This window comes from Prunus mume, linkage group LG4 (assembly GCF_029339155.1).
Source record: "Prunus mume cultivar Tortuosa linkage group LG4, ASM2933915v1, whole genome shotgun sequence".
Taxonomy (NCBI): Eukaryota; Viridiplantae; Streptophyta; class Magnoliopsida; order Rosales; family Rosaceae; genus Prunus; species Prunus mume.
In genome coordinates, this window is record NC_142701.1 from 5919495 (window position 1) to 5947413 (window position 27919).

The 27919-nt window shown below is 36.3% G+C and overlaps 4 protein-coding genes across 5 annotated transcripts; 2 read left to right on the plus strand and 2 right to left on the minus strand.

The window, feature by feature from the left end:
- The first annotated feature begins 1986 nt into the window (after positions 1 to 1986).
- On the plus strand, positions 1987 to 6369 carry LOC148917759 (TPR repeat-containing thioredoxin TTL4-like). Of its 2 annotated transcripts, XM_008230694.2 has the most exons (8): positions 1987 to 3280; positions 4039 to 4234; positions 4323 to 4507; positions 4590 to 4923; positions 5052 to 5256; positions 5336 to 5442; positions 5730 to 5920; positions 6008 to 6369. In XM_008230694.2, exons 1-7 carry the CDS (start codon positions 2271 to 2273, stop codon positions 5880 to 5882), a joined length of 2190 nt encoding a protein of 729 aa, XP_008228916.2. In that variant the 5' UTR covers positions 1987 to 2270; the 3' UTR covers positions 5883 to 5920; positions 6008 to 6369. The 2 variants fall into 2 exon arrangements, with proteins under 2 accessions (XP_008228916.2, XP_088907024.1); XM_089050898.1 differs by having other exon boundaries at positions 1993 to 3280; positions 5730 to 6369.
- Positions 6370 to 11910: 5541 nt separating this feature from the next.
- LOC148917760 (uncharacterized) lies at positions 11911 to 12384 on the minus strand. The gene has a single exon (XM_089050912.1). It carries the CDS (start codon positions 12382 to 12384, stop codon positions 11983 to 11985), a length of 402 nt encoding a protein of 133 aa, XP_088907038.1. The 3' UTR covers positions 11911 to 11982.
- Positions 12385 to 15882: 3498 nt separating this feature from the next.
- Positions 15883 to 17221, plus strand: LOC103328307 (uncharacterized). The gene is made up of 4 exons (XM_089049621.1): positions 15883 to 16069; positions 16170 to 16214; positions 16424 to 16872; positions 17009 to 17221. Exons 1-3 carry the CDS (start codon positions 15944 to 15946, stop codon positions 16862 to 16864), a joined length of 612 nt encoding a protein of 203 aa, XP_088905747.1. The 5' UTR covers positions 15883 to 15943; the 3' UTR covers positions 16865 to 16872; positions 17009 to 17221.
- Positions 17222 to 24973: 7752 nt separating this feature from the next.
- On the minus strand, positions 24974 to 27307 carry LOC148917761 (ubiquitin-conjugating enzyme E2 36-like). Its single transcript, XM_089051300.1, has 5 exons — positions 27155 to 27307; positions 25921 to 25962; positions 25759 to 25832; positions 25489 to 25586; positions 24974 to 25231 (listed from the first exon to the last, which is right to left on the minus strand). The coding sequence occupies exons 1-5, from the start codon at positions 27167 to 27169 to the stop codon at positions 25194 to 25196; spliced, it is 267 nt and encodes an 88-aa protein (XP_088907426.1). The 5' UTR covers positions 27170 to 27307; the 3' UTR covers positions 24974 to 25193.
- Between the last annotated feature and the right edge of the window lie 612 nt (positions 27308 to 27919).

Consider the following 27919-nt stretch of genomic DNA (forward strand, 5'->3'; position numbering starts at 1 on the left):
TTATTTTTCCAAATGAGGATGGAAATTACCAAATTTTGATAGTTCAATGAATCTTATATTCAAATTAAAAGGATAATTGTATATTTTAAAAATAAGTAAATTTAGGTTTTAGTCAAAAAAAAATTTTCACTTTTGGAAAAAGCCAAAACTTTTTCAAAAAAGACAGAAAAACCTCTCAACTTTTAAATCAAAGACATGCAAATGTAAAGTTCATTAGGAAATCCAAAATAAATAAGGCAATTTTGTCTATTTTGGCTTGTTTTACAAAATTTCTCTCTCCTTTGTGTTTTTCCAAAGTCTCCCTTAAAAATATGCGATAACGTTTTTTTTCCTTTTCTTAATTAAAAAGAAAATGTGGCGAAGGTGATTTAAAGGAATTTTTTTTTTTTGGTTATTTCTGTAATGATGTTGAAAATATTATTTGTGTCAATTCTCTCTACTCACTTCTTTGACTCTTTCATTTTTTATGCTCTGCCCCTGTTTATCTATTTAATTAATAAGTTCTTCAATTTTCGTGTTTTTGAATGAATTTAATATAGTTTAAGAAGTCTTTCGATAGTTATGTTTGAGGTTTTATTCAATTTCACACGTAGAAATTTTAAAAGTCAAAAGTCACTTTTGGTCCTTGTTAGTTTGCATTTTTTTTTCACTTTTGGTCTATGTAGTTTAAATTTGGTCAATTGTGCCTTTGTAGTTTCATAATTGTAGCAATTTAAGGATAAATAATGAATTCCATCAATTTGTTTCAAGGGGTTAGGGATATTTCTGTCCATTTCTGACATTATCTCATCCTTAGGTTGCCCTCAATCCAAGCCCTCAACAAATTTTCCCCAAATCTTACATCATAAACCCAAGGTTTAGAAGAGCCCGAAATTCAAATTCTCATTTTCACACCCTAACATGAAATGCGGAGTTTCAACTTGGCTATGACGTTTAAATGGCATAAATGGACGAAAATACCATTGACCCCTAAAACAAATTAACGGAATTCGTGACTTGACCTTCAATTGCTACAATTATGAAACTACAAAGGCACAATTGACCGAATTGAAACTACAAGGTTCAAAAGTGACTTATGTCCAATTTAAAACTATATATACAAATCCAACAAAGAAAATAACAACCAACATTTCTAATCAAATAAATAGGTGTACACATGACACTAGAAAGTCAAGAAGCTATGACAACTCTTCATCAAGAATTTAGGGTTGGTTACCCTATGGAATTGGCTTTGAAGTTTATTTCCTTCCTCATTGGAAAAAAACAAGAGTCAAGGTCAGCAATAATCTATCGAAATACAATTATGACCCCCTGATAAATTTTTACAAATTAATAGTTTCACAAAAATCATGCTGCAAATTTGTTTTCGTAAACACCCACATCTTTTTTTCTTCTTACTTTGCTTTTCAAGAGGTGGGGTTGAACTATATATATATTTTTAAAACTCCGATCTGACCAAACAAAGAAGATATATATTATTTTATCAATGTCACGCGGATGGATAAAAATTGAAGCAGTGTTTGAGTCAAGCAGATAATCAGAATAATAAAGTCTCAAAGGTGACCATAAATGTTTAAATCAATAGAGTAAAAGTAAAAAGAAATAATTAAAAAAACCAAAATAGTGAGAAACAGGCAGGCAGGTAGCGGTAGAGACAATTCGGACAACGATAGTAAAGATAAAAAAAATAGTCTAATCCAATTATAATCTTAATCTAATACATTTTTAATTTGTTTTTGTCAAGTTGACCTAATCTAATTTCTAATCCGGTAGACAAAGAGTGTTTATCACGCATCGGGTTATAAGTTCGATTCCCCGCCCTCTCAATGTCACTTGTATCAAAAAATTTCTAATGCAATAGAAGCAAAGAAATAGCTACCAGCCCATACAAAGTCACCCAGAAATAGGGAAATAAAAAATAAAAAAAATCTGTTTTTTATTTTTTATTTTTTCTATTTAAAAAGGGAAAATTTCTCTCATTCAGTCATTCTTTGCTTGCTCCTTTTAACATCACGGGATCCCCATCCCTTCTTTTTCTCTTTCCTTTCTTCTTTCTTTCTTTCTTTTATGTCTTCCATTTCCTCCTCTTCCTCACCTCACTACCACCAACTGAACTCAACTTCTCTACATTTGGGTTTCACTCTCTTCCTTCCCTCTGCTCTGCTCTGCTCTTTCTTCTAACAAAGAGCATTGAAGCAACAGAGAAAGCTTGAAATTAACAAACTCTGTATTTTTCTGTGTGTTTCTGGGAAGCTGAGGCAGTGAAGAAAATGCCCCACGCTACTGGCAAATCAATGCAAGAAATGGGCTTTGATTCTCTCACGAGCCGCTTCCGTGACTCACTGAGTTACAACAGCGACACCAACAATAAGAACAAGCCCGATTTCAAAGAACTCGATCTGGGTTCACCCGTTTCGCCATTGACGACCCGGAGCTCTGTCAATGGTGGCAATGGCGGTGGTGTATCCGCAACCACTTCAAGCTGTAGTTCAGGTACTTCTTCTGGCTCAGTTTCGAGCAAAACCAGCAATGCCCAGTTGGGCAAAAGATCGGATTCCAAATCCAACAACCACTCCGGCGAACTCTCGGTCTCGTCCGAAACAAGCCCGAGAGCCTCCGAGACGGTCCGATCCGGTACGACGCCGCGTAATTGGAAGCCGGCTCACCGGAGATCGGTTTCTGCTGGACCACCATTGATCTACTCCGGTGGAAGCGTCAATACCAGTATCAGCACTAATGCGAGTACTAATACAGCAACTTCTTCATCATCTTCTACTTCAATTGCCTCAACGACCACTGTGTTTCCAAGTGGCAATATATGCCCATCTGGGAAAATCGTAAAATCTGGATTGGCCTGCAGAGCAAGCAACAAGACTGATGTTTTGGGGTCTGGGTGCGGGAACTATGGTCATGGCAGCATAGTGAGAGGTGGAGGTGTAAAATTAGATTCAAATGTTAATACAAGTGGTGGGAGTAATGCTAATGTACAGTTGGGTGGAGAGTCTGTGATGGGGAAGAGGGCAATGGGGAACTCTGATCCAGAGGAGGTGAAGAAGGCTGGCAATGAGCTTTACAGAAGAGGCCATTTTGGTGAGGCATTGGCATTGTATGATCGTGCTATATCCTTGTCTCCGGAAAACGCTGCCTACCGGAGTAACCGGGCAGCGGCACTGACGGCGCTGGGGAGGCTGCCGGAGGCCGTGAGGGAGTGTGAGGAGGCTGTCAGGTTGGACCCTGGTTATGGAAGGGCGCATCAACGGTTGGGTTCTCTGTATCTTCGGTGAGAACTGTTGAAAACTTGAGACTTCATTAGTCAAAAATTGGCTTTTTCTTTGTTGTTGGTTTTGTTTCTTTGTTGTTTGTATGATTGTGTTTTCTAGGAAATTTAATTAGTTTACATTGCTGCTCCTCTTTGGGTGAATGTGATTGGTCTGTTTAGTTTCCATGTGCTTTGTGCTTAAGTTGTGTTTCTGATTGGTGTTGGTGCATCTGATGTGGGTTGTCTCTATGCGACATTGGTTTAGGCACTTCCAGCTTTTGCTTCAGTTTAATATTATTTGGATTGGCAAGGGATAATTTTTGATATCATTGTTCTCTGTTGCTGGCAGTCTGAGTGGTTTTTAGAACAGCCAATTAGGGGGGTTACTTTCTGAGATATCAATTTTCTCTGTTGGGTTCTTTCTGTTTCCCTGTCCTTACGAGTTCAGATATGTAATATTCTGTTGCCTCATCCTTGGTATTCTAGATTGTCGATTCCTTTGGATTTTGTTTCCATTGTAGAGCTTGCTGCTTGTAATTGAACTGTGTTTTCAGTTTTTTGAGAGAAAACTGTTTTTTTAAGTCTGAAAAGTACAAAGGACATCCATGGGTAATTTAATTACATAGTTCTTAGTTGTAGCCCTCCATTTGCTTCTAGAATTCTTTTAAGTTTTCCCCAGTTTATGTTTATGTTTTGATCCGTTCTCTATGTTGCATGTTACTCTGAACTATTCAAATTCATTCAGTGTCATCTCAGTTAATAACTTGGACACTTTGCAGTTTTGGGCAAGTTGAAAAATCCTACCGTCACCTCTGTATTCCTGGCCAACAGCCGGATCAGTCTGAGTTACAGAAGCTGAAGTCACTCGAGAAACATCTGAAACAATGTGAGGATGCCCGTAAGCTTGGCGATTGGAAAAGCGTGCTTAGGGAATCTGAGGCTGCCATAGCAACTGGAGCAGAGTCCTCTCCTGAGGTAGAACCTAGCTTGAAGTCTCACTTTTTCACATGGACATAGAACCAAAATTTTCAAATCACTTTAACTAATTAGAATAAAATTACAGCTAGTGGCTTGTAAAGCAGAAGCTCTATTGAAGCTACATCAACTCGAAGATGCTGAATCCAGCTTAACAAACATACCAAAGTTTGAAAATTACCCTTCTTCTTGCTTCCCAACCAAATTCTTTGGCATCCTTATTGAAGCTTATGTACTGTATGTGAGAGCCCAGGTTGAGATGGCATTGGGAAGGTAAGCACTGAAGTGGAAACTTAAAAATTTTAGCAGCTAGGGCTTTTAGAGTGAGTTAAAAAGGATATTAGATTTTTTGCAGGTTTGAGAATGCAGTAGTAGCAGCAGAGAAGGCTGGACTGATTGACTGCAGTAATGTTGAAGTTATGAGGGTATCAAATAAAGTGAAGAAGGTTGCAAATGCTCGTTCCCAGGGCAACGATCTTTTCAGCTCGGGAAGATTTGCTGAAGCCTGCTCTGCTTATGGAGAGGGCCTCAAATATGATAGCTCCAACTCTGTTCTCTATTGCAATAGAGCAGTTTGCCGGTCTAAGCTCGGACAATGGGAAGAGTCTGTTGAAGACTGCAATCAAGCCCTCAAGATTCAACCTAATTACACCAAAGCCCTTCTTCGAAGGGCTGTCTCTAATGCAAAGGTAAATTGTTCTTCATATGTGCATGTGGGTGGGCATTCCATTCTTTGAATTCATTTTTTGTTGATTCATATGTGATTTTTTGTTGATTCATATGGGATTTTTGGCGTCTTTTCGCGTGAATTTTATAGCTTGATCGATGGGCAGAGGCAGTAAGAGATTATGAGGTCTTGAGGAGGGACCTTCCTGGAGACAATGAGGTTGCTGAATCTCTTCACAGGGCACAAGTTGCGTTGAAGAAGTCTCATGGGGAGGAACTTCATAATGTGAAGTTTGGTAGTGAAGTGGAAGAAGTTTCTAGTTTGGATAAGTTTAAAGCTGCAATATCATCACCTGGTGAGCTTGATCCATTTTAATTGCTTAATAATTCAATCAATTCCAAGTATCTTGTCTAACTGAAGATTTGACGTTTCAGGTGTTTCTGTTGTTCATTTCAAAGTTGAATCCAATGAGAAATGTGAAGAAATATCCCCATTCATAAATATGCTTTGTGTTCGATATCCATATGTTAATTTTTTTAAGGTACGTAATTTTTTCATTGATCTATACTCACCTCATGTAAAAGAGATCATTCCACCGTGCCCCTACCATTTCAGATCAGATTTATTCAATTCTTGCATTAATTCATTGTACATCTCATAAGATTAGCAGGTTTTTCTGCCTTTTATTTCCCTTTATGATATGAGTCCAATTTTTTTGTGTTGTTTTCAAATTGCATTTGAATAACCAGGATTCATAGTGCTCATAATAGCATCATCTGTATCTATTTTCGAGGATTGACATTTACACGCTTTGTTGTTTGGTTGAAGGTGGATGTGGAGGAGAGCTTATCCATAGCGAAAGCTGAGAGCATAAGAACCATTCCAACATTTAAAATTTACAAGAACGGAGAAAAGGTTAAGGAGATGGTCCTTCCAAGCCATCAGTTCTTAGAGGACTGGGTGAGAACCTGCAGCCTCTAGCAGACATGCCCATTTCTGGTCTGTCCTCATATTTTATGGTAATTCTCCTAGTATTTACCATTAATCATTTCATACTAGGATTACCATTTTTACCTGTGACATAATCAGCAACTTAATTGTTTCAGAATTTAAAGGCAGAGAAATCCTGCAGAGAGAAATAGCTCGTTAGTCCACATTTGGAATTATATACATATATATTTTTTATTAATTTTCTCTCTAGATTATTCCATGCCTTTGGATTCCATTGGTTGTCCTTTTAAAGTTTTTTGCTTCATAATGCCAGCCTCATATTGTGTCCATGTTCCTGATTTTGAGTAAAGGAGCTGAGAAAAGTGTATAGTTAATTATTATGTCTCTTTGGTTGAGTATTGTGGAGAGAGAAAGAGAGGAGCAGGGGGAGATGTTGGCTGGTAGGTGGCATTGTGTAAGATCATGTTACATACACATTTTTTCAGATATAAACATTTACCTGCTTTTTCTTCTCACAGTGGTTTTTATTTTCCAATTTTGGATGGATGGTTCAATGTATCAGTATCAGTTTTGAGACCAGCAGCATTTATAGATTCATCTCGTATTTAAATATCTGCCCAAATTCATTTTTAGGAATTTTGTACCCAAATTCAAAGATTTGCCGTTTTACTTTTCCTTATTTCATAAAGATGGTATAAAGATGTGGTAAGGTACACACGGCTAATTTTGGCTACATTATTGTTATAAGACCTCCAAAAAAAAAATTACAAAAAGAGTGACCTAGATCCTCCCGTTGTGTTAGCAATCCTTGGTTTGAACATAGATTTACGTGTAACTTATCTGAAAAAAATCAATAGTAAAGTGCTTAAAAGTTTGGAGTCGTCACATTTTGTATTTATCCGGCTGTTAAGTTGCTTTGAGAAGGAAAGTGCTGCCCAAGCCCCCTAAGTTGAATCAACTTTTCATGACATGGATTATTATTATTATTAATTTAATATTATTGTTATTATTATTTTTGCCAAAGGAAATGGACGGTCGTGTCTTTCAGGTCATCTCCGGTCATAGGACTAAATGTAGTCAATGACTTTAAATTTAGTCCTTTAAAATATTAATTTTTTCAATAAAAGTGTATGGCTAAAGTTTTCCATCTCCAACCATGCATGATTATATTTTAGAGTCCTTCATATTTTATTATTTTGAGAAAAACTAAAGTACAATACTCATACATTCCACAATTTTGTATTGTTTAATTTAATTAAACTATTATTAAGAGACAATATTCTATATATGACACGCGTGTGTTGATAAGCATTTAACAAGATTTCTGATAAGATTTTGCGTCCATATGGCACGTCATATTCTGAAGGAATCTTAATAATTTTTCGGATATGATTTTCAAGTGACACATGTCGGTCCATGAGCAACTATCTAGATTTCCGATTAGATTTTTGTCGATGTGGCACCTCTTATCTTCATCTTCAAATGTCAGTAAATTGAATGTTTTCGATTCAATATCTCACAACTTCATCTCCTTTTTTTGTAAATGGAAGGATTGATGATGTCTTCCATAGACTGTGTATTTTTGTGAGACGCGTTCCCGAAGTCCAGTCCTTTTTGGGTTAGCACCCACAACGCTATCTTCTGAGACTTGTGAAAGCCTTGCAAAGATGTTCATCTTCCACTCGTGACCATTTCGTCCCCTCAAAGTCTTAGACATTTTTCAAACAATGTGAATTTGACAAAAAGAAAGAGTATGGAAAGTTGTGAATAAGTAAAGAATGTGATATAATTTGTAAGAAATGTGGAATGAAATGAGTGAGAAATTTTTGACGTATTTATAGACATATTTTAAGTTTTTCAAAATTTTTAAAAATAATAATAATAAAGTCAAAAAAGGAACTTTTTATTATTTTTATAAAAAAAAAGGCTATGTTTCAATGGTTCTGACCTCCAATGGTCATAACCAAATTTTTAAACAAAACGAATTTAAAACATATAAAAAGGTTTTAAATAATAATATAAAAAAGTAACTTTTCAATCAATAGTTCTGACCTCCAACGATCAAAAACCAATTTTTATATATATATATATATATATATATATAAAAACAAACGAATTTAAAAAGTTATCTATAAAAAAACCTAACGACTAGTTGGCGTCAGCGCCTTTAATATTGTTTGTTGGATATGCAATTGCGAGATCTTTATGCTCTTACCCACGCATGATACTTTCTCTTCTTGGAAAGCACATGCATTGGGCCCAAAAAAAAATTAGCCTGACCATGGAGGCTAAAGTAAATGTGGACTTCAAATTTGGCCAAATTTTTAGCCCATGACTGGAGATGGGTTTTACATTATTTTAGGGCTATATTTGGCATATGGCCTATGGTTGGAGATGAGTTTTACATTATTTTAGAGCTATATTTGGCATGTGACCTATGGCCTCATGACCACTATAGGGCTTTTCCCAAAATGGTCTTGTTGTCAATGCCCTAAACCCTGAACAAGTCATCCATTACAATGTTACATGATGTTACAAATCTAAGACCACTTCCACCCATTTATCATGGAAAATGGCAAGTTAGGCCAGTCAGTTACTATTCACATGAATAGTATCTATCGTAGCAATACTTTTGTTGCTTTTCCACCCATTGCCATGACAACCCAATGGCAATTACTATCCACATGGGGTTAATTTTATTTATATGTATGAGATTAATAATAAAAAATTACTAAGTATGTATAAAAAAAAAACATTATGTATTTTTTGGTAATTTTTTAGAATTTTTTAGAATTTTTTAAAAATTATATTCTTCGTTGACATTAGCGCCTTCAGACAACAACTCGGGCTGTTCTTGCCTTCGGGCCTACCCAGTCTTGGTGGAGCCCACTATCTGCCGAGTTGAATTTGATAGCTAGAGTTGGTTTCTTTGGCCTAGGAGGCCTTATGCCCTGGCAAGTCTAATCGGTGGACTTGCTCTAAGTGTTTTGATATTTCATAAATCTATGATATAGTATTACTAGATAAAAATGTGTTATAATATGAGTGACACCTTACAGTTACTAAATAAATACATGTTATAATATGAGTGACACCTTCCATGTGAATACTAATTTGTAATTGTATGGGCTTTTTCGTTCCGGCAGCTACTGAGTGGAGTGCAGGCTCTGTAAAGAGCAAAATATGTGAAATTGCCCTTGAGTCTGAGTTCAATGATCAGACCCCAAGAATGCTTCAAAAGGATAGCTGAGCATTAGGAAACACCTTGGTCTCTTTCACCAATGAAACCAATAGTTGCTTATAGATAAATTCTTTGCTTGGCTTGAGAAGTTTATGGCATGGAAGCTAATCACTCATGAGTTTAGCATGAAAGAGAGAGAGTTGTGATTTTCTATGAGAAACATAGATTCAAAGCAAGGGGGAAGGGATTTTAAGAGGATTCGTTGAGGAGAGAGAGGGGGAGAAAGATAAGGGAGGAGAAGTGGGTGGTTTGAGCAATTTTCCGGCAGCCTGTCAGACTCTGGAATGGCTTGCCAGAAGAGAAAATGAGAAGAGATTGAGGAATAGAGCTCGAAATTGAAGGGTTCCAAGGATGAGAGATGAAGCTTGCTCTATGGATGTGGGTTGCTTGCCCTTTTTTGAGTTGTTTTGTTGGGTAAAAGGTGCTTCCCTTTTATAGGCGCTGGAAGCTTCTTTTTCCCGAGAAACCCTAGTTGGTTATCTCCAATTTTACCAAGTCTTCTCCTCCATTTCTCTTCTCTTCCTTCGATTCAACCTCTTTTTATGAAATCTCTCCCAATCCAAATACACAGAGATAAGATTTTTGGGAGTTTTAGAGTCTTCCCGTAGCTGTCCCTGTGGCAATCTCTTATCTTTGGCTACCATATCTCCTTCTTTCCTCCCTTATTTCGTGGCAAGAGCTGGTATGAGAAATGAGTGGGTAATGTCGCTGGTCTGAAGGGTGTTTTGCTCAAGTATCCTTTGGTTTTTGGATGGCCTGTGTTGGGATTTGTCTTTAGCCATGTGCTAGAGATTCCCAGCAGCCTGCATACATAGGTAACCTTTGGCTTTTGTTGTGGTTTTGGCTGGAGACTTTCAAATATTTTATAGGTCACTTGGGCCATTCTTTAAGGTAATGGGCTAGTTCATTAAGGAGATGGGCCAATTTTCTAAGGTAATGGGCTACCATTTTCTCTCTTTCATGCTTATCCATATATTTGGGCTAAAGAAATGAGCTTGAATTTTGGGAAGCAGCCCAAAACTTCCTCCTTGGACCATCAATGGGCCTATTGAATACTCGTAACCATCTATGCCACAACCCGCTCAAAGCCTCAGACATTCGTGTGACTTGGGCCTACTTAAGCTTGTAGCGTGGCGTGTTGCTTATTTTCTTGGTGTGGCACGTGTGCATGCGTATATGACGAACTCTTGCATACCTAAGTTAGGTGTCTACTCGGTTAGAAATATATTTGGGCCCAACCTTGGATTTTTTGAACCTCAACAGTAATATTGAGAACTAATAACACTAGATAATCATTTGACAAGGAAGGGGTTACAGTTGCTCCACCAATAGTAACAGCACATGATCATTTGACAAGGAGGTGGTTACAATTGCTCCACCAATAGTAAAGGCACATGATCATTTGACAGTCACACCGAAAAATTTCTTGACATGTTAAACGCCATATTTAACGCTGGATAGTGGTCACATAGGTGGAATATGATCTATTTTAATGCTAAAGAGAAAAGTGACACAATTCAAATTTTGGGAATGTTAAAATCCAAATATTGAATTGAGTAGGGAGAGGCTTAGCTCAGTTTGTAAGCATGTAATGGTCAAGGAAGGCCCATAGTATGTGTGGGCTGCTCTAACGGATAGAACCTCCTAAAATTAGGGGCCTCCAAAACCTTTAAGCCCAGCTACAAAATAAATTTTTTTTTGTTTAAAAGGCCCCCGGCAGCATATTGAGCTTTCACCCCTTCAAATGAAAATGGGCCTGTTTGCATCTAAATTAACTTTTATTTTTAATTATAAAAATAAAAGTTAATTAACCTCTGGTCTTTTCCAAAATGTCCCTATTATTGTACCCTTTTTTTTTTCTTCCCAAACGTGTTCGGCTTCCCAACATGTTCTTCATGACTCTTCTCCTTTCTCCCTCTCAGACTCCCAAGTCTCAATCTCTCTCTTTCAAATTTCTTTTCCAATTTCGCCAAAGGTATTGTGGTTATGCTATCCAAGTTAGATGTCGTATATTAGATTTGGATTTCAAAGGCATGATTGCAAGAAACCTAGAAAATCAGGTGAATCCCAAAATTTTCAACTTTATTACCAATTCTCAATGAATTTGATACTTTAAATCATAATGTTCCGTTTAAGCCTTCAGGATTCATTAATTTGGGATTAATAATTTGTTCTGCATATCTATTTGCACACGCTCACGTGTGTGTTAATTTGCTTTTTTTATTTTTATAATTGTGTTTTATTTTTTATTTTTCTCAATTTTAAATTAATAGATTAATTTAGACCAAATTAAACCTCGAAAGTGCGCAAATCTTATTATAGTATAGTTAATGCAAGTACGAGTATCGCTCTCACATAGAGTTTCTATTACGAGAAAACGATGATTAATTGAAAAGATGAATTCTTTTACCCAAACCAAAGGAAACTAGCGATGTAGAAATTCCTATACATTATCATGTTTGGGCACAATCAATGACTGATTTTAGAACTAACAGCAACCGATGAATGCTATTCGGTCTAGTGTCATCAAGTTTTCACTTTATTATATATAGAAGTTCTTGAGTTCAAATCTTATTAACAACAATTTTGAATAAAAATAACTAATAGATGAAAAAATTTAGAAAGAAAAGCAAAACTTAACTAAACAATACTAAAACCTTAGATAGAGTTATTCCTTATGTCACCAAATCCCCTATATTTTATAAACATAGATAAGTTACTTTCATTTAATATCTTATTCCCACTTGCTTCTTAGTTGTTTAGAAAAAGAGAAAAAAAAAACAAAAAAAAAGGGAAAAAAAAAAGAAGAAACATCAAAAGCCCATTGACTTGAACAAGAACTAATTAAAACCCATGCATAACCATGCAAATGCCTCACTGGCGCCAAAGTTAAGCAAATGCCTCAACAGGGAAGGTCTTTGTGATCCCGGCAAGGCTCTTGAAGTGAATCTTCCCAGTTGGTGGCTCATCCACTGTGATCTCACTGACTGGAGGCCACAGCACCAGCTCCTTGGCCTTCACGCCCTTGAGCTTCTTGATCCTCTTCTTCTCAATGTAGCCGGTGATTTCAGTGTCATAGCTCACAAGCTTGCTGATCAGTTTGAACTCGTGCTCCACCTTCTTCTCTTGCACGATCCACATGTACCCCGTGCTTTCGACAAACCCGACTTCGATCACACCGACCAAGGGAAGAACTCCTTGAGGGAGTTCGAATTTTTGGAGAATAGAGGCTGCCAGTTTCAAGCCTTCTTCGTGGCCTTTCTTAACTATGGCCCCTTCTTTCTCTGCCATGCTTAATGACTAGCTTCTGGTTATGTTAATTAATTTTGTTAATGGAAGGAAGATGAAGTCTTATAACCATTTATATAGCTAATACCAAGTGCAATGGAAACAAACTAGATACATGGTGGAAATCGAAGTATGTGCTTCGTTTTAGTCGTCACAAGTATTGTTTCACTTTGCTATCTTCCCACATGTTTTCTTTATATTAACTAAATGTTCATCACTAGGCCATCACAATCACACAAATTTTTTTATATTATTATTTTTGTTTTTACAAACTGTCTTTATAGTTTTACTAATTTGTATTACATATACACTTAATTGTTCTAGTTCCCCTTGAAAGTATGATCAAATCTTCTATTATCATTTGGTAATCAAAGTGACTCACATTAACCAATTTTTAGCATTTGACTTTACTCTCCATTGTCAAATGTGTCATAAAATTCATTAAAATTGTTGACATGACATGAAATAGACTTATTAAAAATATGTCATGTCAAATTTCAACAATTCGTGTCATGGCTTTGTTGACATTTTCGAATGTTCTGATTTTCTTTGAAGGAAACCTTGTGTTTATAAAAGATCATTTGAACATATACGTGAAGAACAGAATCACTATATATTATGACAACGGAAGCTTAAAAATTAAAATCATGAGCAAAAACAAATCTTTTTCCCATACCTTTAAGCCTAAAGGATTGAAGCACGTAGACTCTTCTACATTGTCTAGAGAGAGATAAGAAGTTCCTTTATACCTTTGAAGCACTACCTTGAGCAAAGCTCTAGGTCGATCACCTATGGAGGGCCTTCACCAAAAGATTCTCCAAGAAAAAACTACACAAATAAGCATGGCCTCTAATTTCATACACAACAAAAAAGAGAACATGGAGAAGAAGATGAGAACACAAAGAGGTGTAGGTGCTAGCAACACCTCCTAGTGTGGCCGGCCATGGTCAGGTGAGAGTGAGAGTACTTCAGTTGCCTCACTCAATTCCCAAAACTTTAAAACCCTAAGATGACTCAAGGTACTATTTATAGGCTAGGGCATTTAAGTTGGTTCACCCATGACCCATATAACTTAAAAGGACCCATGTGAGTCATCAAATGGGTCAAACCCATTAACAATACCCCTACGATCGGTTTTCCTTGCTTGTTGGGCCTCTTGGGATTATTCACTTAAGTTTTCATTTACAACTCATTTTACAAGCCCAATTGACATTGAACGCCGAATCTAATTTCAATACAATTTATGAGCCTTAATTAATCAATTTAGTTTATATTAACTAATTAAGCCTTGCTCATAATCTCTTAATTAATTTCCATCACTCGGCTTTTGGGGCGTGAGATTCATTAGGTTTTAATCGACGAGGTAGTGGGCAATTTGGACTCTTCCTTAATTGATTGTGAATTAAAACCCTTTTTAATTCTCCTTATTATGAGGATCCAGTTATGGCATGTCCTCAAGGCTTCCACAAACTATGAGTGACGTTTAGCAACATTTTACGGTTACGTAAGCTAATATAGAATGAGGTGGAGAACCTATTCAGTTAGAATTATAATGTAATACGGTGGTCTTTCTCTAACTCAATGCTCTTAATCACATCATTAGGGCACATAAAACAGGTTAGGCCCCTAATGTGAAATCCAAGCTTATATGACTAATACAAGTACGATTGGAATCAAGAACAGAAATATTGATAATATCGATGAAATATCGGGTATATTATCATTTTTTGGGGAGAGAGATATTTTTTAACATATCTGTGTATTTATCGTATAAATATCAATAATTTTGGAGAAATTTCGACACCGATAATATCTTTTAATTATCATCAACATTTCGTCAATATATCGCGATATGCACATGGAATAGAAAAAATAATGAAAAGGCTTATGCGCGCACATGGGGATTCAAACTCGTGTCCATTCTTCCTTCAACGCCTTATCCACCACACTACTGATGACTTTGTTATACACAAAACCAACCCTTTCCCTACTCTTCATATCCCATGCCTTTTGGGACTGAATTGAGCGACTCATGGAAAAAATTTGAGATCCAATCTTTATTGCTTATGGGCAACGTCAAACAATCTTGAATCCATATGGGTGGCACGTTAACAATTACATGCAAAACTATTTTGGGAATTTATTATTTGATGACTACTTTTTAAAGTACACGTACTCTACATATATCTAAAGATGATGAAGACAGTGAAAATTTTGAACCTCATAGGAACTTTATGTGGTACTAAGTCACTCATGTATCTTATCATGCAATGTATAAAGTGTAAAATATTGTAGTAAATTATTATGGTTTGTTTAATCTTCTTTCATTAATTACTACATATTTTCTACACTCATAGTGTTTGTTAGTTAGCTATATAATCAACTTAAATCAATCAAAACCACTATGCAATGCATTTCCTTCCAATTTTGTGTGTTAACATAATAGATAATTGACTAAATAAATATCCTCTAAACTTTCAATCAAAATTTCCAAGTTTTTCTTACAATTTCCTTGGTTTTTATTCAATTGTTACCGTTATCGATAATTTTCCGATATTTTCATGTTTTTCGACCCTCGATATTTCTTAAACCCTCAATATTTTAGACCTTGATTGGAATTACTATTTTCAATCATACCTAGTGTTTCAGTCGAAGACTCCTGAATCATATCGTCAGAACATTCTCTCTCATTACTTAAAGTAGAGATTCCTTGTTGTACACTCGCCTCCATGAATTGATCATGAACCCCCACCATACCTTATGGTCATGCCCCAAGGAACACAATGCTTTAGTATGACCAAAGGCTCACAACACTTCCATGAGACAACTGTGATGCATCTGTCGATGACTAATTTACATTATTGCAACTATGGAGATCTTGTTTGACATGTAGGTAAAACTTTAATACAAGATCCCTCAGTTGATCTTGTTCAGTGAATTCACTCTCTAGTGGACATATATACACTTATTTTAGTGTTTCTACACTTAAGTTTTACTTTCAAAATTGGACCTAATTGTTCGAGTCCCAAAGAAAAAAAAACTCTAGCTTTAGTCTCTCTATGTGACTTCCAAAGAAAAACTTAATAGAGGGGACAGAGGAAGAAGCATCACAAACAACCCTTCTCTCCTCTCTTCTCTTCTTCCCTTATTTTTCTGGACTAGTGAAAATATAAATAAATAATTAACGAAGTTACTCTTCTTCTTCTTCTTCTTCTTCTTTTTTATTTTTAATTTTAAATATATTTAAAAACTTCAAAATTGGCCTAAAAACAATTTATAACGAACCAAAATTGGTCGTACTCAACTTGAAAAAGAAATTAAAAAAAGCGACTGATAAAAGTTAGGTCTTTGTCAAGTGGATTTGAGCTCACACAGTTTACTGAGAATCATTTCAGAAAATTGCTACACTAATAATTATATATAATAAAAAATAAAAAAAGGGGAAAAGAACAGTAATAAATAAATAAATAAAATCGATGAAATAGGGCGCATATTTAAACGGATTAGTAGGTGATAAAATTAAAAGAGCAGAGACAAACGCAAAAGAGAAAGCAGAGCGAAAATGGCGATGGTGAGTGTGAGCAAAGCGAAAACGAGAGGTCCCAACCACAAGATGTCTCTGGAAGATTACCTTCTTCTCATTCAGTCTAACTCCAACCTCCATCTCACCGCATCAGATCTCAATCAGGTTCTTCTTCTTCTTCATCATCTAATTTAGCTACATCTTTTACTTTGATTTTGAAATGGAATATTAATTTCTTCTTCATCTCGGAATTTCGGTTTTGCAGATCCTCGGCATGCACGGGTACAGGAAAATCCACGGAGTCAACAAGGTGAGAAAATTCATTCATTCTTATCTTCTGTTTGGTTCCAGAGAAAAAGAAATTGATGAAATGTTCATCGATTACATATCATGATGATTTCCATTTCTTCTCTAGCTTAGTTTGTTGTTTCTTATTTCATTGAAATTTGCTTATATCTTCCTCTATTTTTCTTCTCCATCACATTTTCCTCTTCTTTTCCCCTTTCTTCAACTCTGTAGCAACGTCTGAGCGACGCCGTGAGCTCAATGTCCCTGGTCCAGCCTGCTCGCTCTACGCTCAAAGACGGCATCTCGCCGTTTGCAATCACGGCGCAGGAGGACGTCATCGCTGCCCTCGACGTGCTCAAGTGGAAAGAGTGCTGCGTCACCTCCATTGAAACCCTAAGCTCATCGAAACACGCCCACTGCTCCCCTCTTACAAGCCCCTGCCCCGACGTCGCCAAGCACAAGAAGCATCAGCAATCGGCGCCCTTACCCCTGAATTCGGTAGCCTACGGCGTCGTTTCCGCTCTGGACGGTGCTTCCTTGTCCTCTGGGGCTTCTGAGACCACTCATCCGGCGAAGGAGTCGGTGCAGGAGAGAAAGAGGAAGAGGTCGCCGAGTTGCGGCGGTGGCGCCAATTCTACTGCTTTGGCCTGCGTTTCGTACGAAGCGTGCTGACGTCGCAGGTAATGAATGGTCACGACTCACGCTTTGTGTGCGCATTTTTTTTTAAAATTTTTTTAGTTTTTAGTTTTTTTGGTTTTCGTTTTTCGTTGCGTGTCTGAAATTTGGGTTTCTGTTTTTGTTTCGCAACACCGAAAGCATTTTCGTCTTGGCGGGAGTTTGACACGCGGTTGGTGCTCGCAGTGGTAGATCTGTGATATTCGTAGAAGGAAGGGGTGTTTCTGTACATTCTCTTCAGGCAGTGGTAGATTTGTGTTTCGAAAGTAGTATTGACGAATTGATAATGATCTAAATGTATTGGTTTGATGACTGGAATACAATGAAATTGGGATTTTAATCTTCTTTTTTTTATCTCCTTAATTTTTACCATGGCTAAAGAAATAGATACCAATAGCAAAACACATTATATGCGAGAGATTCACAAGAAATCAATCCCAAAACATAAGAATTCAAAATTATCTGAAACCCATCCGAAGTGACTTGGAGTTGGATTTGGTGGCTTGAACGGTACTATCTACCTCCCGAATTGATTTTCTTTTCTTAGAATTTGATGAGGAGAAGGAAAGAGTTGGGCTGGGTTGATGAGCCAAGCTTGATTGAACAGAATCGTTGTCGCTGTAGATGTAGAGATTGGTTATATCAGCAAGAGGCTTCCTCCTTAATCTCATCTTCTTATAGCATTTCTTGGAGGAAGACCCGTTTCCGGGAACCGGGTTGGTGAGCTTTGCCCTTGCAGTTGCAGAGAAAGGAGGGATCACGTTCTCCTTGTTGCTGTGGCCATGGCAACCAACGACCTCCTCCATGAATGATAAAAACTTCGAGGAGGCACAAACAAGAAACTTGGTGTTACTGGTTGAGTTGGGGAGGGAGTTGGGGCAGCAGCAGGGAAGGAGTGAGGTATTTATAATGTCTGTGCGATTGGGTTCTAAATTCTAATTCTATTTTGGAGGGATATTTGAATCTCGGGTTGTTTTTTCTTCTTCTTCTTCTTTGTATTCTTAAGGTTAAATTTTGGGGTTTTGAATTTTGTTTTCAAGAAAGGAGGGAGTTGGGAATTGACTTTTGTTTTGCACTGAAATTTTGAGGTGGCAACTGTGGCAAATGACAAAGTCTACAAAAGTAGAAACTTTAGGCGGGGAGTGGAAGGAGCCAAATCCCAAAACCAAATGTCCATTTGGCTTCTCTTATGTTATTTTATTTTAATAATTGATTTGGGCCATCATCAAACGTGATCATGCTCATGTCACCAATAAAGGCGGGGACAAGTCAGCATGCCCGGCTTTAAGAAGCATTCACAATCACGGTTTAGGGTTTGGGGAGCTTTGGAAAATTGTGACTTTGATCAACCCTTTTCTAACAAAACACGTTAATGGAGTAGTTTGATGATGTAATTGAAAATGTGTTCAATTTTCTTTTTCTACACATCCTTCCTCACGTGAAAAACCACTCTTTTTCTTTCTTCTTCTGTATAAATTTCTTATTTCTTTTTACGGAAATTCAAATTTTGAACTGCCATGGGTGGGTTTCATTTAAACGTAGGATAATTTTAATATCTTTTGTTATTTTCTTTTTAATTGTTTTTAGCATACTTAAAGTGACATAAGCATGAAAAATTGGACCGGCTTGTCACGTAATCATTTAACAAACAAATTAACAAACTCATTAACGCTTATTAATTTAAAATGCGGCCCAAAATTTGGGGGTTTTGTGTAGTTAACTCAAAAAGTTATAATTTTTTTCTAACTGAGAAAAATTCTGCACTAATATCCAGATAAATAAAAGATGATTCTTGTATTGAAAATTACAATGAACCACAATCTAAGAGTGTTAGAAGAGACAAAATCTGTATATTTCTCTGTTCTTTTTTTTTCATTGGTATGAATTTGTATCTACGATGAGATTGACGAGGAACCAACCTCAAAACATTACAAAATTTGAAATTGCAGAAACAACAAAGGAAGAAAACACGTAAGAAAAATTATCTGAAACCCATCCTCAGAGACTTGGAGTTGGAGCTGCTGACTTTACTAGAATTCGTATTATCCTCCTGGGTTGATTTTCTTTTCCGAGAATTTGATGCAGAGCCAGAGACAGAGGAAGAAGAAGAAGAGAAGGGAAGAGTTGCGCTTGGTAGATGATCCGAAAGGCAGAAACTTGATTGATTGCCGTAAATGTAGAGATTAGTTATATCAGCAAGAGGCTTCCTCCTTAATCTCGTCTTCTTATTACATTTCTTGGAAGAAGACCCATTTTCAGGAACTGGGTTCGTCAGATTTGCAATGGCAGAGGAAGGAGGGAGGTTCTCTTTGTTGCTGTGGTCGGGGCAAGCAATGGCCTCCATTGATAAGAACTTCAAGACGCATAAAATTTCTGAGAGTTGGGGAGAGATGGAGGAGATGGGCTTGGGGCAAGAGCGGAGAAGGTGTGAGGTATTTGTAATGTTTGGGCGATGATGGGTTCTAATTCTATTTTGGAGGGAGTTTTGAAATTTTTATTTTTATTTTTATTTTTGTTATTTATTATTTTTATTTTTCATGTTTGTTTTTCTTCACGTGAAAATATTCGGTGAAATTTGATTTTTGATTTTTATATTTTTTTTGTTGGTGAAAATTGAGTTTGTTTAAAAATTTCACGGCAGCTTTGCTCTTTAATTGGGGGATTTTCAAAATTTTGAGATGACATCTGGCAAGTGCCAAAGTGTGAGAATGAGAGAGGGTTGAAACAAACTTGGCGGGTCTTCAGTCGGAGGAGGGTGCGAGCCAAAAATGAGAAAAGCACACGAAAAGGAGAAAGTTTGGGCGGGGAGTGGAAGGAGCCAAATCCCAAAACGGGATGTCAACGAATTCTACTTTTAATTATGTTTTTCTAGTTGGCGCCATATCAGTAAATACGATATTATGATGCTCTCATGTGAAAAAAGACACGTTCTGTAGGAAAAAAAGCCACATCAGCATTTTAACAGAATTTTTAACGAAACTTGGCAGTAAGAATCAACTTAATGTATAGAAAGTAACGTTAAGGATTATCATATCACAAGAAAATCATAAATAACCAGATGTGATAATTTTGTGAATCTCAAGTACGATATGTGAAATAAACCATTATTTATCAAAGAATGTAATCTAAAAAAACTTAAATTCTGAGATTATTAATTTTACCTTTTTTATGTAGTTGTGTGTTTTTGTTATGTAAGATGACATTATTAATTTACCTTTAAAATTAACATAAATTTGATGAAATTGACAGAAAATATGGTTGAAAAATCAAAATGAAACTCGAGTAAAATTTGAGGGACCTTTACCCTAATTAAACTCTTAAAGTAGAAGGGTTGATTAAATATTTTTCTATAACTAGACTAGAGGTGGGCTTTTCAATTGCAACTATGTTTAAGAATTTAGTTAAAGTATCATATAACATCAAAGTCGTCAACTAAATAACATAATTACCACCCAGTTGCAGATGACAAACTCTTTCATCTAAGCACTGTTGGTCTGGATAATGAAGTTCATGTATGATTTTCCTATTATATTCAATTTGTTTTTGGCATTTTATCACAAAACGTTCCTGACATTTGCGAAACTATCAGATTGCATCCTTAAAGTTTTTTTGTATCACTCATGGCCCCTAACGTTAATAGAAATGCTCTTAAATAGTCCATCTGTTAAAAAAGCTGTTAAGTCTAGGGATATAATCGTCAAATCAATCCAAAATTATAAATATATATATTTTTATTTCCTTCCCTTCTCTCTTTCTTTCTTTCTTCTTCTTTCTCTCTATCTTGTCTTCTTCTTCTTCTTTCGTCCGTACGTGTGGCTGAAAAGTTGTCCAGGAAGAAATCGGAGAGGTTCACTTATCTTGTTGCTGCGGTGATGTCCAGCTTTGGTATTACTTCCATGGTGTCATGGTACATTTATTCTGATTTCTGGCAAATGGATGTACCCAATTTCTCTATGCTCCCTAAACAGCAAAAGTTACGAACTTTATCTTCTCTGGTTGAGTTTTTGAATTGAGTGATTTTGTTTTCTGTGTAGGGTGGGAATGTGCCTTTGTTTGAAATATTGGGTACATTTGCTCTATTTGTTGGTGCTGCTGTAAGTTCTGTTGATGCTTTTTTTGGGATGTCAACTTAGATAGATGTGGAATGGTGGATGATAGGTGAAGGTGAGGACCTGCAACATGTGTGTGAATATTTGGGCAAGCGATAAATAGAAAGAAGACAAGATATACATGGTTCACCCTTAATGAATGGGCTACGTCTATGGAGAAGTATGTTCTCATTATAATAATGTATGATTACATTTGTACATGAGGTTGGACCCAAATATAAAGATAAGAAAGGGGAAGCCTAGGACTAAAGATAAAGCCCAGCCCAGGATCCAGAAGAGAGTGTCCAAGGCCCAAGGGTCTAGATCCAAGACCCGGATCCTCTTCTAAGTGAAGAGAAGTCTTCTTTTATAGGTGAGGGGGAGTCTCCATCTCTTGTAGTTTTCCGATGTGGGACTCCTCTTGCTCGGTTAGTCACGGCACAAACAAGTTCACTGGCTGTTTCTCAATTAGGGAAACTTAATTAAATTAAATTGATTTTGAAGTTTTTTTCTTTACACTGAAAACTACTAAATCGATTTGGATTTTATATATGTATATTTTAGGTGGGAATGGAGATTGGGGCAAGATGGGCTCATAAAGTTCTCTGACACGCTTCTTTATGGCATATGCACGATGTTTGCTTCGAATTTTGCTACTTTTTGTTATGTCTTTGATGCCAACAAAATTTTGAGTTTGGAATTTTGTTTCTTTTCATTCACTGGGAAACCAGCAATGAAAGAAACATGACAAGCTTGAGTTTTTATATTGTTTTTCCATTCAGTTTCTTAGTAACCAATCAGTGTTTAATATTTGATATGAACTTTAATTGCAGTCTCACCACCGACCCAGAGAAGGTCCATTCGAGCAGAGAGAAAGAAGAAGAAGAAAAGAAAGAGAGAGAAGAAGAAGAAAGAAAGAGAGAAGGGAAGGAAATAAAATAATTTTTTATATAAATAATTTTAGATTGATTTGATGATTATATCCCTGGATTTAACAGTTTTTTTTTAACAGATGGACTATTTAAGAGCACTTATATTAACGTTATGGACCATGAGTGATGCAAAAACTTTAAGGATCAATCGATAGTTTAAAACGTCAGGACATTTTGTGATAAAAAGCCTTTATTTTTTTTGGATCTTCTTGCTCATTCCCATTTCTTAATAATAACGATGAGCACGTATATTGTTTATATGGAAAATTCTCTTATGCCAAAAGTTTTTACAAGTTCTCATAATTGGTACTCAGCCATCATTCTTCAATTGAGTTCATAAAATTCATCTCATTAATTCATTATTAGGGTGGGGCACCGTTTAGTTTGGTCCAGTTTATCTTTCGAATTAGAATCGAAATCAAAACAAACAAAGTTTGGTTTGATTTGGTTTTCATACAAAGTGTCTAGAGGAACATAAACAAACTAGATCTATATGATTCTGGTTCAATTTGGTAAATTTTCGGTATGGAAGAAGAGAAAAAGAGGAAAAGGTGAATAAGAGAGAAATGGAAAGAAGAGAGAGAGATAGAGAGAGATAAATAAGTGGAAAAGAGAGAAAGATGGAGGCGCAACAAGAAGAATGACTACGGTTCACCATTAGTTGGGTATAAATTGGGATTAAGACATTTGGGTATTACTTGGGTTAAGGTATATCTAGATATTACTTGAGGTTACTAATGTTAAAAAAAATATTAATTAGGCTTACTGAAAAAATTGGATATGAATTAATAAGTAAACTTAACATAACCAGTTCGTTTTAGTTTGGATCGATTTTCCCAAGGCAAGAATCAAAACAGGAACCGATTGACTTTTTTGATCATCAGAGTTTATTTTCAATTTTTTTGAATCCAATTCGGCTCGCTTCACCGGTTCACTGATTCACTGGTTGAAATGCTCACCCTTACTGATTTTCAACCACCACCATCTCATTTATACACTTATGAAAATTCTATCTGTGGCTTGAGTGCAATTTTGTCACCATATCAACCAGATGCCTTAAAGAAACACCATTACTTCTGCAACTACCTATAAACCTAAGTTCTTTTCCCTTGAGTGCAATATTGGAATCATTGACTCTAGCTTTCAAGTGGAAGGGATCATTCGTTTAAGGACAAGAGTTCAATTCCTCACTGTAACTTCAAACTTATTGGGGCCAAATACTTCAACAAACAAAGGTCTAATAGCTTTAAAAAAAATCATGAAAATAGATATGAATCCTGCCAAGGACTTAGGTTATGGGATCTTTATTTCCAGAGTTTCTGCATGGGTAAAAAGAGGTACTGATCCAATCAGTTCCATTTCCAAATCAAAAGTTCGAGGGGCTATAATAATCATATCAAATTATTACTATTTGAAAGATATATCTTTTAGTTGTATCATAATCCAGTCAAAGGATGGATTGGAGGTTCTTAACCCCGTTTGGTGGGCTGGCTTGGACTGGTTAGGATAGACTTTGAAGCATTGGATTGAGTTGGCTTGGACTGGCTAGGTTTTGAGTCATGTCCTTTTCATTCTTGCATCAAACAACAGACTGGAATTAACTTTATTTTTTTTAATAAATCAAAATTTTATTTTAATTTGTTTTATTAACAATAATTCCAACTTTTTTCCACATATCGAAGAGAACCCCTCAAATTTTGCGGAAAGTCTTTAACCAGAGGCAAAATCCTAATCGAACAGTCTATACCCAAAAGCAAAATCCTAATCAAACGAAGAAGATAACTCATATCTAATAGAATCTTGACCTGTTTGGGTAATTTTCAATGTGTTGTTCAAGTCCAAGGTTAGAAGTGGGGATGAAGGGGATGAAATAGGTCTGTCTCTGTTAAAAATCAATGCTTTATTTGCGAGTGTTTTGTTGCGACGGATTGCTGAAGATGGAACCCTCTATATTTTGTTCAATGAAAGCCAAAGTGAACTTCTCTGATGCAGAGACTAAAGGGGATGGAGGAAGAGAGAGGAGAGAGGAGGAGAGCAAGGAGAGAGGAGAAGAGCGAGGAGAGAGGGGAAGAGAGAGAAGAAAAGAATTTGAGAAGAGGGGTGCTCGGTCTCGCAGAGAGAAGAGGCTCAGTCTCACAGACGAGAAAACGCAGAGGAGAGAAGAGGCGTGCTTGGAAAAGCGTCGGATTCTAAACCCACATCTGGGATTGGGTTCTAGAGCCATAGTTTTTTGGGATATGGATCTCATGCCCATTTCCAGTCCGAGAAACACTTAAACTCACCAAACAATAGGCTCATTTGGGAGTGATTCTGGATATGCCAAAAAGCACTTTTATAGAGAATTACTTCTCCAAATAATCACCTTAAGTGGTTTTAAGTGATTTTATGGAGAAGTGCATGAGAGGTGATTCTGCTCAGAATCACTTAAAATCACTTAAAGTGATTATATGGAGAATCACATGAGAGGTGGTTCTCTCTATAAGTGATTATGGCTTATTTAGAATCACTCCTAAATGAGCCCAATGATTAGGACCCATGTCCATTTTAATTGAAAATATCTAATCCAGTCCAGCCCACCAATCCAACCTAGTGACGAACCCTATGCAAGAACGGCAATTCTACTTTTGAAGTTGTGGTGGAAAGACGTGTTTGGAAAGAGCAAACCACTAGAGCCCATTCTCCCCAGGGCCACAAGCTACACAACCATCGCCATCACCACCACCACTGTTCACATGCCACCACCAGCGACACCACCCGGCAATAGCTCTGGCATGGCGCCTTGACAAGCATAAAAAATTAAAAAAATAAACAAAACATGCGCAACAGTGCATCCACTCAACAGACGAGATAATATACTTTGCAAGCTTGATATTTTCATTTGAGCAACTTTGTACAAACCAATTGACAAAAATTCATTTCCCAATAACCAAAGGAAAAAGAAAAACCCTAAACCCTTCAGAAAATATCAATCACAATCTGTCATCGGCCTCAGAAATCAAATGTTGTTTTTTCAAAACAAAGTACTTACGGTATAATTGAGATACTAATCAACATTGGCAACAACCGACACATTTTGAAACCCATGATTCAAAAAATGAACAAAAAATAGCAATTGAGATCTACCTTGGCATTATGATCGTACAAAGTTTAAGCTAGCCCTTTGAGGAGGATGAAAGTGATTATCAACAAGGACTGATGGGCTTGAAAATCTCCATGTTTAGTAGTACATATGTTATAAGACTAAAGGCATACATTATGTTCAACACACAATTGAAAAATGAAATTCTGAGAAATAATCTCTCGTCATTATTCACCACTTGCATACAAACGGGTCCACTCCTTTGCTGCATAATTCAAGAGAAAAAAGAATTACTACACGTAACAAAAGTATTCTGCAAATACAGGTTAAAGGTATGGAATTTATGTTCAACAAATCGAGTAAAATGACAAAAGCATGAAATAGAGAAAAATTTCTAAGCTCTGTACAAAGTGACAGATTTGATAAGCCTCTGCTGCCATTAGCCATGACACTTTTAAAATTACACGTGGCTAATATCCCAATATAAACCATACTTGAGAAGAGGAACATAATTGATAATACCTGTCTCAACAGCTTCTGCTTCATTTGTCTTCCAGTGCTTTGCAATGTTCTCGGAAAGTGGATCATCCGGGTTTGGAGCACTCAGAAGTGCTTGGATGCTGATCCAGTGAAACATGATAAAATTGTGTTACTAGTCACTTAATATATCATGACACAGGAGCATGAGAATACAGAGATAACATATTTTAATTTATTGTGAGAATTAACTTCTTTGAGATCCCATTTCAGAACAGAGCTGAAATGTTGTATTCTGGTAATGAAAAATGTCACCTCAGCAATACTGTTCGGATTTGGAGGGCTGGACTCCATTTGTCCTTCAGGATATCAAGGCATATCCTCCCAAGCTGCCAAAAGAAAACCCTTCCTACTAAGAAACATCAGAGTTGAAACAATGGAAAGGAGTGAAAGGAATGAAAGGTGAAAGCTACTTGCCTTATCAATGTTAGGATGATATATTTTGGTGAGGAAACGAACCTGTCAAGGGGAATAAGAAAAATAGAGGACAAGACATTGTTCAGCATTTGACATTACCAAAACACCTATGGTGAGCTGACATAGTGCTAAGAGAGCAATATTTTTATGGAACCAAAACCAGCTTCCTCTTTACAAAATTCCAATTACAATAAAAAAGTCTGTAGGCCAAAAGCATGAAACTCAGCAACTGAAGATTAGAAGAGATGTAAACTATCAGTTTCAGTAAAGTTATTGGATAAACTAGAACTTGGACACTCAAGTCTACTCTCTTAGTCCCAAATTTAATAACATTTTGCATGAATCCATCCACAAAGCATATGGGGCTACGTGCACAGGTCAACTTAGCAACTGGAAAATTTCACCTTAAGAACATAATAGAGAACATATATACTTGCTGACAATAAAGTAACTGTTTTTGGTACAAAAACTGTACAGCCTACAAATTGATGGAAGTGATCTGCCGAAACCAAATTTGATCACGACAAGTATGTTCTTCAATACCATTGGCATCTAACCTATACCATAAAAACCCCTCCATTTTATTTTTATATTTGTTACAAGAACCTGATTTCATAAATATAATAACATTTCAAAACAGGGGAGAAGTTTTCCATTGGACACACTTGACTACTCAAGTACAACTGCAAAACAGAGTAAAAACATCCTAACGTTACATAAATGAATCTAAAATACAGCAGCACTCCAATCATAAAATAAAGCTCTCATGAAGATCCGACACCAAGAAGAAAAGGCCACACCTGTTTTGCCAATAAATTAATATGTTCATGGAACATGCATTGGCGCACACACCTATTATAAATTTTAGATGATGAACTATGAAGCACCTTTTATTAGAATCTAGGGGTAGCACAAGAAAATATCATGAAGATAAAAATGTTTCAAAATATTATTCAAATTAAAAATATATACATAAATCAATAATACCACATACATAAGAAGTTTAAAAACAAGTGAAACCCCGTGCATTTGTAAGGGTAAAAACACTAAGTGTAAAATGGAAAGGTTGGGGGATGCAACTCAGGGCACAGTTTTTCTTCCCAAAATTAGACAACCATCTGAATTAACAGGAACCCCATGACTGAAAATTTCAACATTACTAGTAATGAACATCTATCTATTAAAACACAAGTATCAACATATGACATTATTTTTCATCCAATTACATATTTACCTTGGGAGGTGCCATTGGATATTCTTCGGGTAAAAACAATTCCAACTTGAAAACCCCACCTAAGTAAATCAACAAATAAAAGAATATGACAATGGCATACCAACATGAGGTGATGATAAACCTAAGTATCTAAGAAACAAAGCGATACAATTCTTTGTACAATTGCATAACGATAGATAACTGTTTAATGGCCATGTTTGAATACAGATACAGTAACATGTTAGAGAAGGTTGCCCATCAAGCAATTACAAAATATGATTTCAGAAAATTTGGTGGCATTAGAATCGCCAATGCAATTGTAAAGAGAATGACTAAAGGAATGCTAATCCCTGGCTAGTCGATAAGTACAACTTATAAGTATCATCTGTATAACCAATAAAACTTTTGAACCAAGAAGAAATACATTCTCTTCCTCATAGAATCCTTTGGTACACACTCAATTATTTAAAAACAAACCTTTAATTTGATTTTAAAGAAAAACAATTAGAAGAAAAAGGAAGGGAAGTGAAGAGGGAAAGACTAGCCATATCATCTTTGTGTCACAGCCACATATTCACTCCTTATTCCAGAAGAAAACGTAATCCAAAATCTACTGATCGATAGAAACTTTTCATGAATTCTTGAGTTGCAATTAGTCTTGTACAATCACTTACATTAGTCATGTGATGATCACTCACAAAAGCAGACAAATACTATTTAAAGGTTATCATATGCAGAAATTTCAAGTTAGGTTTAGATAAATATAAGGCAGAAATGAAATACATC